Source organism: Hemicordylus capensis, chromosome 2 (genome assembly GCF_027244095.1).
Source record: "Hemicordylus capensis ecotype Gifberg chromosome 2, rHemCap1.1.pri, whole genome shotgun sequence".
NCBI lineage: Eukaryota > Metazoa > Chordata > Lepidosauria > Squamata > Cordylidae > Hemicordylus > Hemicordylus capensis.
Genome location: NC_069658.1, coordinates 428,978,860 through 428,996,690, shown reverse-complemented (window position 1 = coordinate 428,996,690; position 17,831 = coordinate 428,978,860). Strand labels below are relative to the sequence as shown.

Here is a 17,831-nt window from a genome sequence, read left to right as displayed (position 1 = left end):
CTTCAGTATGTACACAGATCCTGTCCTGTTTCCTGATTAAGTGCTGTCAAGTCGATGTCGACTCTTAGCAACCACATAGTTTCCTAGGCTTTTGTTGAGCTAAATTCCTAGTAGGCCACTTGTCAGATTTCAAGCAGTTCAGGGCACTCTATACGGAGATTTATTGTTAGGTTTGCACTTGGAACCATATAGTTCACAAGAGAGATGATTTGTTTGTATGTGGGAGTCTGCATGTAGGAGTTAAGGACCTCCTTTAATTTAATATGTTATGGAGCTTTGTTTGTATGTACAGACGTTTGTAACTTGGGGAGTGCCTGTGCTTATCAGGGATGTGTACAAATTGATTTTTTTTATTCGATTTGTGCGCAAAATAAATCACCTCTGATTTGTTTTGTATCCAAATCACCCCAGATTCTATTTCTATTTGCTTTGCTTTGAATTCGGACCGATTCGGACCACTTAACAAGGTCCTAGGGGCACCAAATTTTGGTGGTGGGTAGGTCCCCATGGGTGCCACCCAACTTTCTTACCACCCAGATTTCAAGGCAGTGGGACACTTGGTTGATTTTTAATTTTTTTTTTTAGTTTTTACTTATTTTGAACATTTCCGCCATAGGAAACAATAGGGATTCGAAGCTGACATATCCTAACCCTAAACTTTAAGCTTCGCTTTATCCCTTGTAGAAGTGGAGTTATGGAGCAAAATGTGTAGTCATTATTTTTCAAGTGTTTGGATTTTTTGGTATATAATAACTTTTCCTCATAATAAATCCCTATGAGGATTCATTGCACACCTTCATTTCTTCTGTTCATTTTGACTGTCACTGGACAGTGCCGTCAACTGCCATGTGCCAACTACATCCTCCCCCCACCCCTGTGGTACTCAGTTTATTTTTTAGGTTTTTTTGAAGTGTTTAGATTTTTTGGTGACTTCATTACACACCTTCATTTCTTCTGTTCATTTTGACCCCACTGCTTTGCAGGTGATGGTGGTGAATTAGTGGCATCCCATGTTCCAACTACCCCACAAGCCACTGGGTACTCAGTTTATATTTTAAGAATTTTTGAGATGTTTGGACTTTTTGGGGTGTAATGAATCCTCATAGGGATTCATTATGAGGAAAGGTTATTAGATCCCAAAGAACCTAAACACTTGAAAAAAAATCCTAGACCATAAACTGAGTAGTACCCCACTGCCTTGCGGGTGGGAGTGGGGTGTAGTTGGCACATGGCAGTTGACAGTTAGCACTGTTGAAAAGACAGTCAAAATGAAAAGAAGAAATGAAGGTGTGTAATGAATCCTCATAGGGATTTATTATGAGGGAAAGTTATTATACATCAAAGAATCAAAACACTGGAAAAATAGTGACCACACATTTTGCTCCATAACTCCACTTCTACAAGGGTTAGAGCATAGCTATTTCTTTTAAAATGAAAGCTCGGAATCTGGGGGAATTAATAGAAGGGATCTGAATGTCGAATCGATTCGAATCAAATCAGGTGTGATTCGATTTGTACCTGAATCTAGCCAATGGACCACAGGGGTGATTTGTTTTGTCTCCAAATCATCCAAATCAGCTAGATTCAGGTACAAATCAATTTGTACCCAAATCAATTTGCATATCCCTAGTACTTATGCAATGATGTATAAGGCATATTGGCTGACATGTCACATTACTCAAGGTAATCCCACTGAAATGACTATTCAGATTATTCAGTGGTCCCACTGCAATTACTTACAATATAAAAATTTAATATAAATGGGCCTACTTTGAATAATTTTTCCTCATCATGTCAGCCATTATGTCCAAATGGTCCAGGGGTACTAGAGTGAGTACACTCCAAAGAGATAATTGGGCAACAATTAATTCCAAAAGGCCCAAACAAGAGTGCCACACAGCTGAAAAAGGGCAAGGCCAAAACAGGGTTTCTAGGAGGAAATTATTTCACAGCTCCAAATATAGATTAGACAGACCATAGCAAGAGCAGATACATTCAGAAAGCCATCTCAAAGGAAAGGTTAACAGGATACCTCTTCACGCCACTCAGCAGAACCCAGGATGGACTGGCTTACTTTGTAGTAGGATATTAATGTAGGTGTTATACCTGTTGTGGTTTAATTGATGTAGCTATTTATCTGCAAATAGGAAGCTGACTTGATGTGACCTTAGGATTCTTTAACATTAATATGAAAATTTGAAATCCTTAGAGACAGGTGATTGAATGAAAAGTGTGCACACATATCAGGAATGTTTAAGTGCCATTTTAAGAACAGTCTATATAAAAGTGCGGATAATGAGTCTGACCATCTGAAATTACTGTGATTATCCTTTGTACAATCTTATGTAAAAACACTGTACATCGTCTTTCTGTTGTATATACATATAACAGATAGCTATCTGCTTTTTCCTTTGTCCCTTATTATAGTCTTTGAAATAAATAACAGCTGGCACATCCCTATATGTGACAGTCTATTATTATAAGCAATGCTAAAGTGTTTTGTTAATGTGTGAGTTTACTTGCTTTGGGTCAAAAGAGGAGATTGAAGCCCTCTGTGCAGCAGTGTGTCTAAAAAGCAGATTTTGCTATTAAGCTAAAAGCAAATGTTTGAAATAGAAAGACAACTGCAGATGAATGAATGATACCAATAATCTTTTCTACTTATATAGCTAAGTACTTTATTAACAGAGCCATAACACTGAAGAGGAAAGCATCTTATAGTAGACCTATTTTGATACAATGCCATGGAAGTATACCAAGAAATCAGCTGTCAGTGCCACTATGGAATCTTATTGGGAACATATATATTTTTTTAAATTGGGCCACCCAGAGAACAATTTGTTATGGGGTGGCTAACAAAGTTTGATAAATAATAAAAATATTTTTGTGGTACTTTTGTTTTTTAAAATTAAGCTGAATAAGAATGATTATACACAGTCATAGGACTGAGCCTTCCTAAATGTTGTCGTCCTTTTATTGGGATGGTTCTCAACTGTTATGGGAATGAAGAGCCAGTTAAAAATATCTTGATGCCATTTAATATGACTAGTGAGAACCAAAAAGGATGAACACATTTCAGAGCATGTCCCAGTGGCTGTGGAATCTGATCTTACTGATCTCATTCAATAAAAGAAGGATTCAGTACACAAAATCTTGCCCCAATACATGGGTTATTGAAAGTGCTTTTTAAGACTGCCAAACACTGGGCCCACAACCTTTTTAGTAATCTGTTCCACACCCAACTATGCTAATAGCAGAAAAGACACATCACTTGTGTCATAGAAAAAAATCACTATTAATACAAGACTCCCCAACACCCTGAAATTTTCTAGTGGGGAAAAACATTCTTGTCTCATGGACATTCAGCAATATAGGTGCATTATAGGAATTGCAATTAGCCACAAAATCTACTAAAGCATCTTTATCTATAATACCAATAAGGTTCCATGAGTACAATGTAATGGCTAATATTTGATCCCAGCACACAGAAATGGTACCGTAAAGAGTATTTTTTAGCTGCAACAAAAGAGAAACTAAGCATTACATTAAAGGCCAAAATAAATTATGCAAAGATATATATGCAGTCTTTATAGCTTTATCTCAGCAAATACCAAAATATATCCCAAGAGAAATGGCAACCCACCTCATGGTGGATACTTGTCTTAACATTTGGCTTTCATGCTACTCCTGAAATCATCAGCTGAGAAACAGGGCAGCACACAAGTTAATGTCTTTAATCTGTGAATAGGAACTTCATGAAACTTCTCCTGTTGACAGTCTCTTTGGAGATGATCCTGACTGTGATAATTTCACATTCCATGGTCAGCCTCTCTCATCTTCTCTCTTCCCTTGTAACTTTCCACAATTGCCGTCTTTTTGCTTAGCACTGCATTCTAACGAGCATTTTAAAGACAATCACCACTTGCCTAAATGTTTGCTTCTCCTTGTACATACCTAAGTCAGATGCATGGGATTTTCATAGACCTCATTGCCCTTAAAGGCAGCACAGGAAGACCCAATTAGTTTGGGGTATTAAGAGTCAATGGAGGAGGAAAAAACACAGGCTAGTTCACATGATCACTAATTGAGTAGGACAAGCATCCTACCCAAGTTTGAGAGCAATGCGTGCAACTGTTTTGTGATTGTGTGACAGCAAAAAGCAAGGCAGGAGGCCGGGTCAAAGGATTGTGTGTGAGACTCATGCTGGGTAGGAGGGCTTTTCCTCCTACCTCATTAAATAGCTGGATACAGCTGCTGGGTAGGACAGAGCCATGCCCACAATCACTTCTTCAGCCTCCTACCTTGCTTTTTACTTGCACACTGTCACAAAAGAGGTGTGTACGCAGCTCCCAAACTTGGGTAGGATGCTTGCCCTACCCAGTTACTGAATGTGTGAACTAGCCTAGTATTTGCAGACAAGGTAATTGCTCACCTCATCCCCTTGTAGAGTTCTCCTGCTACAAATGGACTTTAAAAAGAATACCTAAAGCAGTTTGAGGACTGCCATTACATTTATTAACCACTTCTGAGAACACACAGGCTCCAATCCAGAGAAAGTTAGTTGCTCCTAGGGCTGAGCCAAAACTACTGGTATTTTTCTGGAAAAGAATTCAACAGTGTTGAAAAATCCCTCCCCTTTTCAATGATTTTTCAGCATCCTTTTGAAAATGTGTGAACATTTTATTGCATTGCTGACACTTCTTCTCTCAATTATCTTCACATGCTCTCAGCAACATCCCCACAGAACCAAATTTGACTTGCTACATAGTACTGACACACCATCCTGTTCACTGCATGATCCCTGATTGAGTGGAATCACCCAAGTGACTAATAAAGGAAGCATCAGCTTGGCTTGCCCTTCCTCTCAGTTATCTTTATTTGCCCTCAGTGACATCCTCACACACCAAATCTGATTATCAACATAGTGCTATTATATTAGCTTTTTCACTAGGAACATAGGAAGCTGCCATAAACAGAATAAGACCATAGGTCCATCTTGCTCAGTATTGTCTGCACAGACTGGCAGCAGCTTCTCCAAGGTTGCAGGCAGGAATCTCTCTCAGTCCTATCTTGGAGATGCCAGGAAGGGAACTTGGAACCTTCTGCTCTTCCCAGAGCAGCTCCATCCCCTAAGATGGAGCACCATATAGTGCTCACACTTCTACGGTAGTCTCCCTTTCATATGCAACCAGGGTGGACTCGGCTTAGCTAAGGGGACAAGCCATGCTTGCTACCACAAAATCAGCTCTCTTCTACATAATCACTAGGATCACTACATGATCCTTCTTTGACTTGGATCTTCTCTGTGACTAATAAGTGGAGAAAGAAACTCCAGCCGGGGAGGAAAGGGGATCAAAGCATCAACAGTGCTATTGAAATCAATGGAACCTAATTGTAATTAACTCTTCCAGATGATTTGAATTCAATAGGACTTAAATCTAACCTTCACTCGATTGGGGCTAAAGTGTGTTACAATTCTCATCTCATTAAATTTCACAACCATTCTTTGCATTAAATATTTAATATCAGAGATGGGAGGCTAAAAAGTTGTGACTTGTTCAAGCCCCTTTGTTTGTTTATTTAACATATTTGTATACCGCCCAAAATGCAAATCTCTGGGCAGTTTACAACAATCAATCATTTACCCAATCAATCCTGGAATTTCAACTCCTGATCAAAACTGAACTAACCACCAGGCAACAAAGACCTTGGATTTTTACAACATATGCTAAAACTTGGACTATAATTTGTTCACTTGGGAAATGACACAACACCAAGACTTTTCTAAGCCCATTTAAACATGTCAAGCTATACAGAGTACAGACACCCACTTACTGTACTGTTCTCTGATCTACAACATGCTAAGGTGAATGTAATGTGGCTGTGTTTGGGTAGACAGATCCAATCTAAACTAGGCTAAAATTAACCAAGGTTGGCTTCGGATGTGTACTTACTACGCTGAACTTCACTCTCTATCTTTTTTTAATGTATGCATACATGCATGCATAGTGCTGTCTCCACACATCCACGCAGGTAATTTCTACTCGTCTGCAGACATCAAGCCACTGAAAAGCAATCATAGGGCAGGAACTTCAGGATCTAAACTATGAACTTCATGAGATCTAACCTAGTGGACTACCTAAGAGTTCTCAGAGCCCTATTCAGGCACAAAGGGAATAACGATGTGGAACACTGGCCACAACTATTGATGGACAGTGTGAAGCCTCTGGATTGGCTACAGCAGATATGGATACTAGGAATCTGGTCTTCTCCCCTGATGTGATGAACAGAGCAGTACCTTCTGCCTGCTGCACTTCAAACCCTGTACCCCACTCCCTTTCTGGAGCAAGCCCCCAGCTTTAGCAACTGACCAGAGCATGCAAGAATTAAACTCTACGTCTGGTATAACAAGGTGAGGCCAATTACTAGAAATTAACCTTATGACATGTGCCTATACATATGGGTGGAGGAATAACACACATGTAAAAACTCATGGACAGCTGAAGTGTATGACTGAAGATATCCTATGAAACTGGCCTTAATGCATTTAAAAATATGGATTTATTATGGACTGGGGCCAGCCAAGAACCCGCTTGTGATATATGTTTAAGCTTGCTGGTACACCCTAAAAGCTCTTCAGAGTCTTCTGTGGAAATGAAAAACAAACCTTAGTGTCCAAGAACCAGCAGCTAAAACTCAGAATGCATATTAAAAGTTGGAGAAAGTAACATAAAATATAGAAAAAGGAAGGGAGGGGGAAAGGCACTGCTTATAATACTGGTCAAAAGACTATGGCTTATGGCTTCCTGTAGTTAATGCCTGTATTATTATAACTGTATGTCATATATATTACTTTCCCTCACCACAGATTATACTACCAGAAGGACTCTAGCTCCTCCATGAGCTTGACTCCACAAACCATAACAGACAAGAAAGGTTGCGTTGTCACCTCCGAGTCTGCAGAGTCCCATTCCCAACGGTGAGCCTTGGTAATGTAAGGCTTAATGTGGATCCCCATCTGTGGTCCATGAGCCAAGTGATGGGTTGGGACTTCTAGAAGAAGGTATCTGGATCTGCGTGTAGGACACCTACTCCATTGGACGGGACTCAACATAGTAGCATACTTCATCGATCGGAACATCATGATGGGGATCAGAGTAAACTTCATAGGCTAAGTAGACACCACTCTGGCTTCCATATGTTCCAGGTTGTGAAATCCCTCCACTTGCAGAGCTGTGGCTGCTATGCAGACCTTCTGGAACATCTTCAGTCTCAGCACTGTTGGTTCTAGACACATTAGGGTGTGATGCATCTGCACTGCCATAGCTGTAGCTTCTAGAAAGTTCACCCTCTGGGAAATGCTCATTTTCTTTGCTGCCACTTCTAGAAAGCACAGCCTCTGAAACACCTCTGCTTGCTTCACTAGAGCTTCTGTAAAAGTCAGCTGCTCTGAAACTCCCACTTCCTCCACTGTGGCTTCTGGAAAGGCTATATTCCATGGCATCTCGATTTCTGCTGTGGGGGCATATAGGAGTGGATGCATCCACAGGACCTCCACTCTCACCACTGTGACTTCTAGAAAGGTTGTCTTCTGAAGCATCTCTACTTCTGGAAAGGCGAGGTTCATCTTTACTCTCCCTACTGTAGAGTCTAGCATGTCCAGATTGTGAAAACCCTTCACTTCTAGAGCTTTGGCTTTCTGAAAGATTAGCTTCACTTATGCACACATTTTCATTGCTAATATTTCTAGAAAGACCAGCCTCTGGGACACTTTCCCTTGCCTCACTATGAATTCCTGAAAGCACTTCCTCATGAACATCTTCACCTGCGCTGCTGGGAGTTCTAATAAAGACACTGTTTGTCAAGGCTGCACTTCTAATGCTTGGGGTTCTAAAGCCACGATCCTGTGAGGTGCCTCTGCCTCCATAACTCGGGCTCCTAGAAACACCACTATCTGTAAAGACTGCATTAGTGCCACTGTGATACCTAGTAAGGCTGCCCTCTTGCCTCCCTTCACTGTGGGCTCTGGTAGAGACAATGTTTGCAAAGCCTCCACTTTGGTCTCTCTGGCTTCTGGAAAGGCTACCCTGTGAGCTATTCCTACTGGCCCCACTGTCACTTCTAGAAATACCACCCACTGGGACCCCACCATCTTCAGCACTGTTGGTTCTGGAAACAGTAGACTCAATATATTCTCCACTTCCATGGCTGCCACCACTCTGGCTTCTAGAAAGGTTACTCTCAGAGATGTTCCTGCCTGATTCACTGTAGCTTCTGGAAGCATCACCTACTGGGACCCCACCATCTTCAGCACTGTTGGTTCTGGAAACAGTAGGCTCAACGTATCCTTCACTTCCATGGCTGCCACCACTCTGGCTTCTAGAAAGGCTACCCTCCGAGATGTACCTATCTGATCCACTATAGCTTCTAGAAGCACCACTCACTGGGACCCCACCATCTTCAGCACTGTTGGTTCTGGAAACAGTAGGCTCAACGTATCCTTCACTTCCATGGCTGCCACCACTCCGGCTTCTAGAAAGGCTACCCTCCGAGATGTACCTATCTGACCCACTATAGCTTCTAGAAGCACTGCCCACTGGGACCCCACCATCTTCAGCACTGTTGGTTCTGGAAACAGTAGGCTCAACGTATCCTTCACTTCCATGGCTGCCACCACTCTGGCTTCTAGAGAGGCTACTCTCAGAGATGTTCCTACCTGATTCACTGTAGCTTCTGGAAGCATCACCTACTGGGACTCCACCATCTTCAGCACTGTTGGTTCTCAAAACAACAGGCTCAACAAATCCTCCACTTCCATGGCTGCCACCACTCTGGCTTCTAGAAAGGCTGCCCTGTGAGCTGTTTCTAACCCCGCTACTATAGCTTCTAGAAGCACCACCCACTGGGACCCCTCCATCTTCAGCACTGTTGGTTCTGGAAACAGTAGGCTCAACGTATCCTTCACTTCCATGGCTGCTACCACTCTGGCTTCTAGAAAGGCTACCCTTCGAGATGTAGCTATCTGACCCACCATGACTTCTAGAAATACCACCCACTGGGACCCCACCATCTTCAGCAGTGTTAGTTCTGTAAACACCAGGTTCAGCAAATTCTTCATTTTCATTGCTGTCACGGATTTCATTTGTATCACTCTTGCTTCTAGAAAGTCCACCTTCTACAAAAGATGCACTCGTGCCACTGTGGCTTCTAGAATAGCTGCTCTCTTGGATATCTTCACTCGCACCACTGTGGGATCTAGCAAATACACTGTCAGTTAAACCACAACTTCTGTTGCTTTGGCTTCTAGGAAGGCTACCTTCTGAGATGCCTCTGATTCCACTACTGGGACTTCTAGAAAGCCCCCTTTCTTGGTTATCTTCATTCCTGCTGCTGTGACTCCTATAACTATCATGTTGTGGAAAACTCCCACTCCCACGACCATGACTTTTAGAAATGCTGCTTTCCATGGTGTCTTCAATATCTGCAAAGTTTCCACTTCTACTGCTAGTGCTTCTAGAAGGACTACTCTCCAGGGTACCTCTGCGTGTACTGTGACTTCTAGCAAAGCTACCATCTGGAGTGCCTCCACTTCTATTGCTATGGCTTCTAGAGAAATCATCACTGGATACTCTCCCACTTTCATGACTCTGATTTCTAGAAAGTCCACTTTCCAAACTGCTTCTACTGTGGCTCATTTTATCTGTTGAATCTTCTCTTGTTTTGGTTGTCACGCTTGTGGTGGTTACAATGTTGGAATTTGATGAAGCTGCAAAGGGGGGAAACACAACGTACTTTGAGAGGGCTCTCCTATGTATGGTACTTTTAGTTTCTGTATCCATGCCGCAAATGTTCCTAAATTTGAAGGATATTCCTCATAAGTATTTCATTTCAAAAGGTATTTCCCACTTGTCCGATTAGCTTTGCCAGGTTCTACTGGCTCCCTCCTCTCAGCACTGAGAGAATAGTTGGGACCTTGTGAAATGTAGAATGTCCTTCAAAATGGTAGAAATTTTAGAGCATGCTTGGAGCTTTCATTAAACTGTTAAAAATATACTTACAATGTTTGGGGCTGGAGTAGATTCTGCTAATGACAGCAGGTGAAGGAGACTCCATGCTGTGAGGAAAACAAAACAAAGCACATGAACTGTCTTAAGGAGAAGGATGATTTAGCAGTTAGATAATAGCCTGAAATTTGGGACATCTTGGCCCACTTCAGACCTTCATTTAATCATGAGGACAGTCTTTTAGCTGTTTGGAACTCAGGGCTCCCATTCAAGAGCATTCTAAATAGTAGCTAGTGTGGTGTAGTGGTTAGAGTGCTGGACTAGTACCAGGAAGACCTGACCATTCAGCCAAATACTTGCTGGGTGACTCTGGGCCAGTCACTTCTCTCTCAACCTAACCTACTTCACAGGGTTGTTATGAGGAGAAACTTAAGTATGTAGTACACAGCTCTGGGCTCCTTGGAGGAAAAGTGGGATATAAAATGTAAAATAAAATAAAATAAAATAAAATAATAATAATAATAATAGTTGGGAAAATATATATTTACTTCTACATCCTCTCTGGGAGGAAAAAGGAAGAGGAATAACTCCCTGCCTTCCCCCCATTAACCCATCAGAACCCCATTAAGGTATCATAGCAGTGGGGTCTATTTTGTAAAGGAGCCATTTGTCGCTGGGTTCTCTTCCTCTCCCTGTTCCCTCTGTGAGAAGAAAACAAGGTGGGTTAGGGTTAGGGTTAGCAACTGGCAAATGCGCAAAACTTTCTTGCCCTGCTCATTGTTTGGAATGTGAGTGGATAGAAACCATCAGAATTTCAAATAATCTAGAGCCCTATTCACACATTATGTTCAACACACATACAATCTCTCTACTGTGGCCAACAGCCTGACCTACAAAGCACGCATGCAGCAAGGAAACATGCATGTACTTGCTGCATTTCCGAGTAAAGCAACATGGGCAGTCAGACAAAGTGGGGGTGATTCTTAGGGGCATATTTGCTTCAGAGGGGAAGGGAGATTGGTGAAAATTGTCCCCCCTTGCGTGACTATGCTTGCTGCATTATTCTGGAATGCAACAAGTGCTCGCATGCTTCCTTTGCTGCATGTGCACTTCATTAAGTCAGGATGTCAGCCATTGTACACAAGTACAGTTCTGTACACATGTTCAGTTCTTCACACAAGATGTCAAATGCATGTACAGCAGTATGCTCCCTATATGTACCATGCACTGGAGGGACCTGTACCAAGGTTCACTTTTAAAATGAAAGCATGTACAGCTAGTCACATAGACAAGATAGGTTTACTGCTACGTTCTTTCTGGGAGGAAAAAGGAAGAGGAGTTGCTGCCTGCCAGACACCTGAGTGCACATACAGTGTAATGTCTACTTAGGGCTAAAGATCTCCAATCTATACACTGGAATTAATGGGCAAATCAGGCCTTGAATTCAATTTCCTGTTCTACAACAGAGTTTCAGAACTGTGACTTTAGAGAATTATCATGTGATTTTTTTTAGATTGGGAGTCCTTTGGGGACAGGGAACAATCTTATTCTTATTCTTCATATTAATATCCTTTTTCTACCTAAACCGCTTTGTGAAGCTTTTATTGAAAAGCTGTATATAAATAGCAGCAGCAGTAAGTAATCCATCATCTTTGGATCTTCATGTCCCCCCTCTTATCAACTATCCCTGTTAGAATGGATGATGGATATACACTTATTTAATTAGCTGATCGCTGTGTATCTACAACACTTTATGTGGACAAATTTTGTGCGGCTGCATGTAAGATCAGGTCTGAGCTGATTTGAGTTATCGGTGTTTGGTATTACTGTATTATTTTCACTGTGTTTTGCATGGTTTCTGTGATGTTGGGTCAATGACTGTAATAATAAAGTATACTACTTGGATCTTCATATATTTGTAAGTAAGGCAGAACTTTCTAAAGGTTTTCTGGGGGAGCGGTTCATTACTGTTTAGTGGTAGCAGTGAGAGTCATCTTTCTTTTTTAAAAAGATGTAAAGCCATGTCTGTCTGGGCAGTAGTAGCAGCTGCACCAGAAGCACTGGAGCTCTTTGCAGCATGCCTGGAATTCCTTGCAAATTATGCTACATCATGATGTTCTGGCATAATTCTTGGGGCATTCCAGAAAAAAAAAGATGGGCAGACAAAGCTGGCTACTGGAAAGAGATCTGGTGCTGCTCTGCTGTTTCCATCATTGCCTGCAGAGGAATGGCATGAATTATTTTTAAAAGAACAAAAAAATTACACCCACTGCTGCAATTACTGCCGCTGCCGCCAAACAGAAGTATGTCACTCCCATCTCAAAAAGTTTCAGATCTTCTTGCATGCCATCTGAGACTGCCCTCTTTCATCCCTCTCCCTCACCAAATATCTTGAGCACTGTAGAATTTTGCTGAAACTGCTTTTAAGATAATGTTTGGATTAGCTCATTTCACACACACATGGGCCCAATTACTCACCTGATTTCTTCCCCTTCCATCAGCTTCCTATAGGTAAGAATCTCTATGTCTAAGGCTAGTTTGACATTCATCAGATCTTGGTATTCCCTAACCAGGTGAGCCAAGTTCTGCCTGGCACTGTGAAGGGCATCTTCCAGCTTAGCTAGTTTGCCTTTAGCATCATTGAGGGCAGTTTCACCCTGTCGTCCAACCTCTTTGATGTTTTCCTCTAAATGCAGACACTAGAGTAGACAAAAAACAAAAGCACGCATTGGTAGTCTGCTACCAAGTGTTGACTCAATGTGTCGACTCAACATGCGGCAGCTGTGAAAAAGGCCAATTCCATGCTAGGGATCATTAGGAAGGGGATTGAAAATAAAACTGCTAATGTTATAATGCCCTTATACAAAACTATGGTGAGGCCATACCTGGAGTACTGTGCACAATTCTGGTGGTCACCACATCTTAAAAAGGACATTGTAGAACTGGAAAAGGTGCAGAAGAGGGCAACCAAGATGATCAGGGGCCTAGAGCACCTTTCTTATGTGGCAAGACTACAACACCTGGGGCTTTTAAGTTTAGAAAAAAGACGACTGCGGGGAGACGTGATAGAGGTCTATAAAATCATGCATGGTGTGGAGAAAGTAGATAGAGAGAAATTCTTCTCCCTTTCAAATAACACTAGAACCAGGGGTCATCCCATGAAACTGATTGCCAGGAAATCTAGGACCAACAAATGGAAGTACTTTTTCACACAATGCATAATCCACTTGTGGAATTCTCTGCCACAAGGTGTGGTGACAGCCAACAACCTGGATGGCTTTAAGAGGGGTTTGGATAACTTCATGGAGGAGAGGTCTATCAATGGCTACTAGTCGGGCTATAGGCCACCTCCAGCCTCAAAGGCAGGATGCATTTGAGTACTAGTTGCAGGGGAGTAACAGCAGGAGAGGGCATGCCCTCAACTCCTGTCTGTGGGCTTCCAGCAGCATCTGATGGACCACTGTGCGAAATAAGATGCTGGACTAGATGGGCTTTGGGCCTGATCCAGCAGGGCTGTTCTTATGTACCTTAGGCTCTTGCCTAATGGTTCTCATTTGATTCAAGTAAAGAACTGAATGTGCCATAGGCATTTTATCCCTGAGCACTCCTTGGGCATATCAATACCCTTGAAGAACCAGGGTGTGAAGTAGTGTTCACTCTAAAAGGGATTCCCAGATGTTGTTGACTACAATTCCCATAATCTCCAGCCAAAGGCCATTGCAGCTAGGGATGCTGGGAGTTGTAGTCAACAACATCTGGTGCTTAAACTTTAGATCAAAAATAATTGGTATCAGATTGCCAGTGACAATGATTTAAAAACTTGTAAGTGTGTTACTTCCTGGGGTTCTTTTTTCTGCTGTTGTCTTAGTGCACTGCAGACAACTGAGTTTGAATTGTATGAAGCATAGAGGGCTGATAAGGAGGCAGCTTTGGGTGCGGAGGAAATAATTTTTGGAGCCTTGAATTAGACTGTAAAATGACCCCACTCTACTGGAACCTGGGCAGGGGCATAGCTAGGGGAGCGAGGGCCCATGTTCACCCCTCTTCCTAGCAGTCCCTCAAAGTGAGGGAGAAAATGAACAAAATAGGGAAGGGTGGAGCTGGGGGCCCTCAGGAGCTGTGGGGGGCCGGGTTCTTTGAACCCATCTACTCAGTTATAGCTACATCCCTGAACTGAGACATTCTTTTGTGAATGCAGTGTTGTAACTTTTAGCTGTTCATCACAGCGCTGATTTCACAATGAATGTTGACAGGCTGGGCACTGCAGCCCAATTTCTCTGTCCAAGATAACACATGGCATGAAACAGGCATTTGTCTACTAAATCACCAGGACCTATCCCTAAAAATGCCCAGTAATAATAGCAAAGGGCAAACATTGCCGTTTGTGTTGTATGGCTAAATGACACGTAGTGTTCACAAAAGCCTCTTTGCTCTGGGGGAAGGGAAGAGGGTGACAGGGAAAACAGAGCAGAGGGCAATTGTGAAATACTCTTCCTTGTGTGCTACAGTCCTGATCGAGACTGGGTCCACTACGTCTGCTTTTTGACAAAAAAGAGGCACTTTTCTGTTTTAAGCCTGTCTCTTAATGATGCCATCTCCCACGCAGTATGAGATGATGCCTTGATGCACTTAATGCAACATGTTGCTTGGTGGTCCTTTTTTGGGGGTGAGCAATTAAGCATCTGTGCAAATTCTTCTGGCATTTCTTCATAGTCCCCCCACCCCACCCCCAGTTTCCCACCAGTTATATCTTACCTGGCTTTTCAGAGACACAATGCAAGACCTCATTTTCTGGATCTGTATGTTCAACTCTGCAATCACCCTCCGGTCATCAAGGAGATGATCCCCATACTTTGCAGACAGTAACTCTCCTTCACTCAGCTGGAGGGAACAATTAAGAGGGGACAATTAACATTACACTCCTGTTAATAAAAGCAACGCATGGTACTGGGTAGGAAGGTTGAAAAAAGAAAGGATCAGGAGCAGACACAGCCCATGAGAAAAACAGGAGTCATGACTGTACTTATTAAAGCTGAGACTTGTAATACAAACTTCCTTTCTCTCTAAGAGATCGAGAGCCCCAAGGCTTAGCATACAAACCATACAGAGCTAGCTTTATGACCGACAGGGCACCATCTAGTCCTGTCCAATGCCGAATGTTGGCTTTGGACACTTACTGCCCCATCAGTCATCCTTATCTTCTCCCCCTTTCCTTTCATTTGGCTTCCTGTGAGAACTGCTGGGATCTGCAGGGATCTCAGTGGTGCTGCAATGCTAAACCCAGCCCAGAAGCCTGGCTCTTAGCCAAGGTTAAGGGCAAATGCGCCCTTAACCCGGCTGCCAGAACTGTGTTTAGTGCAAGCAGCTTGCAGCTTGTGCTGACACAGAGATGGGTGCCTAGAGTGTCCGTCCCCTGGGGGAATCCCCCAGTGCACTGTGTTCGGCACAAGGTACACTGTGGGATTCCCAGAGGCCGGGACAATGAGTCCTGGCCTCTGTTTACTGGCACTGTTCTCAGTAGAGCTGGCCGTGTGGGCACAAGGCTTGTGCGCCGCAGCAGCTCAGGGTGGTAATCTGGGGGAAGGTAGGTTGAACCCTGCCTCCCTCACCCGCCTGCTCAAGCGGTCGTGTGAATAGCCCCAGTTTTTGATTGTGTGGATGACCTCCTAGAGGGCCAAACAGCCCATTGTGAGAAATGGTGCCTTCAACAAGAATGTCTCATTGCCAAAAATAATTCTCACAACTGAAGTTAATACAAGCCGACTTTTTCAGTGGATCTGTACAATGCTGACCTGTGCAACCCAAATCCAGAGTGTAACTGAACACAGCCCTTTAATATGCGTAGCCCTGTGTTGAATAGGAACTGTTGAATTCAATACATAAATAAGCTTCTGCCTGCCTGTCTGTCCACTAATGTCCATTGGTCAAAACATCAAAACATTGTATGGTTGAGGTGTTTATCTCCCACAAATTTGGGTCAACTATACATCATTCAGCAAGTTCTCCCATGGAATTGTCCCAGCATTCTGAGGGGACAGGACCCATGCTTTATAAAAAATCTCATATTCATAAATCTCATATTCACATTTCATAAATTTCTTTATGAAAATCTCATACTGTGGTCAAACAGCTCCCTCCCTCCCTGTGTGCCATCCTTTCTGTATTCTCTCTCGTAGCTGCCATGGCATTTTAATTAGAAATCATCCTCCTTTAATATGCCACTCCATTAGAACTGATGTTCAAATACAAGGCTATGGGACAGTTTTCAGTGGCTAGTGGGTGCATACCTTACTTCTGGTGAGTGCTTCTAACTCCTCCCAGCTCCTGATGGCCAAGTCTTCATACTGAGCTCTCACATCCTCCACAATCCTGTGTAGGTCAGGGTTGAACCTGTTGTTGTCAATCCCCAGCTCAACGGAGACATCCTTGATTTGTGACATCGCCTCCTCAAGTTCCTAGGTCAGCAGGAAGAAGACTGGCTTGAATTCCCATGCAGGAAGCAAGGTTACAGTAATTACAGCCAGGAATTAAACACTGGTAGATCAGCTGTGCATGACAACAACATATGCACACACATATACGTACTGCACACACATACACACACACATGCGCACACGCATGTTCAAAAGCAACTTGCTTCAGGCCACCTTGGAGTGGGTGGTGGAACCTAAAGAATGGCTCTGAGATGGTATCATATGCGCATTTGCATCGTGTGCATGCATCCTAGAGTGGTTGCATGTACATACAGCAATGCACTGGAGAGAAGGTCAATGGGTTCTGTATTTGAGTGGTTATGTATACCACAGGAAGGTAACCTCAGCAGCTAGCCTCTGTCAACGGATGGTTTTTCTTCTTCTTAAAAGATTCTGAGGTCCATTTAAGAGAGTGCCTCATGAGCTCTGTTATCGATTGAGATAGCCTGGGGAGGTCTGTCTATTGTTGCCACCAGCTCATCTACGGGTGACCCAGGCCTAGGCCTTTGCTGTAGTTGCTGTGAAGCTTTGGAATATGCTCCCTGTCAGAATAAGAGTTTTGCCATACGTGCTAGTTTTGAAAAAACTCTCAGGACACATCTATTCAACCAGGCTTTTAGTTACATTTTAAATTGCATTAGCATTTTAACTGCTTTTTAATTTTGTGTTGTCATTCTGTAAACTGCCTAGAGATACGCATTTGTGGTGGTACACAAATGTGCTGAATGAATGAATAAAAATCGGTGTTGGAAAACAATCATCCTGTCTCTACATTTTTCTCTAGTCCATCACCCAGTTCCTTCAGCCTCATAGGACGTGTCTTATACCTCTAGATGTGCTCCCAAATGTCTGATAGGTTTCATTCTTTCTGAATTAAGAGTTTACTTTCAGAATATGTGAGGATAGAATAATGTGCCTTCAGAGGAGCCCCACCCACTGCATTTCTGTGAATGTTTCCGTCCTGGGCATATCTTCTGATTAGAATGAGACTTGTGCAGGCCAGGACACCATGGGGAGCCTCCTCTGAGAGTGGGGAGCCCTCCTGTGTCTCTGTATCAGGAGCGATCGGATGATCCAATCGTATTCAGTGCTGTAGTGTGGCAGGATGCATTTCCTTGCAGCAGAGGCTGATGAAGAAAAGGCAAGACTAGAGCAGCAAACTATGCAGTGATGCAGCGGGCAGCCTCTTCTGTGAGTGCGTACTCGGAGCCCGCAGGAGCCTTGAATCACCTTCTCTCCCAGGGAAGAGAAGAAGCGTGCTTTGGCACTAGATCTGCCGTAGAAACACTTTAGCCTTGTAAGTCCCCTGAGGCCTTTCTAAACCTACCTGCTCTGCTGCCTCACTCTACAGGAA

The 17,831-nt window shown here is 43.0% G+C and overlaps 1 protein-coding gene across 1 annotated transcript in view; it reads right to left on the bottom strand.

Annotated features, from left to right (window-relative positions):
• Positions 1-2,665: 2,665 nt before the first annotated feature.
• Positions 2,666-17,831, bottom strand: part of LOC128344054 (neurofilament medium polypeptide-like) — a 62,191-nt gene continuing 47,025 nt past the window's right edge. The window contains exons 5-9 of the mRNA XM_053293487.1: positions 16,292-16,459; positions 14,760-14,885; positions 12,483-12,703; positions 10,059-10,114; positions 2,666-9,766 (exon numbers count right to left, since the gene is read on the bottom strand). Of these exons, the coding sequence (XP_053149462.1) occupies positions 7,089-9,766; positions 10,059-10,114; positions 12,483-12,703; positions 14,760-14,885; positions 16,292-16,459 (3,249 nt within the window). The 3' untranslated portion in view covers positions 2,666-7,088. The remainder of the gene's footprint in view (positions 9,767-10,058; positions 10,115-12,482; positions 12,704-14,759; positions 14,886-16,291; positions 16,460-17,831) is intronic.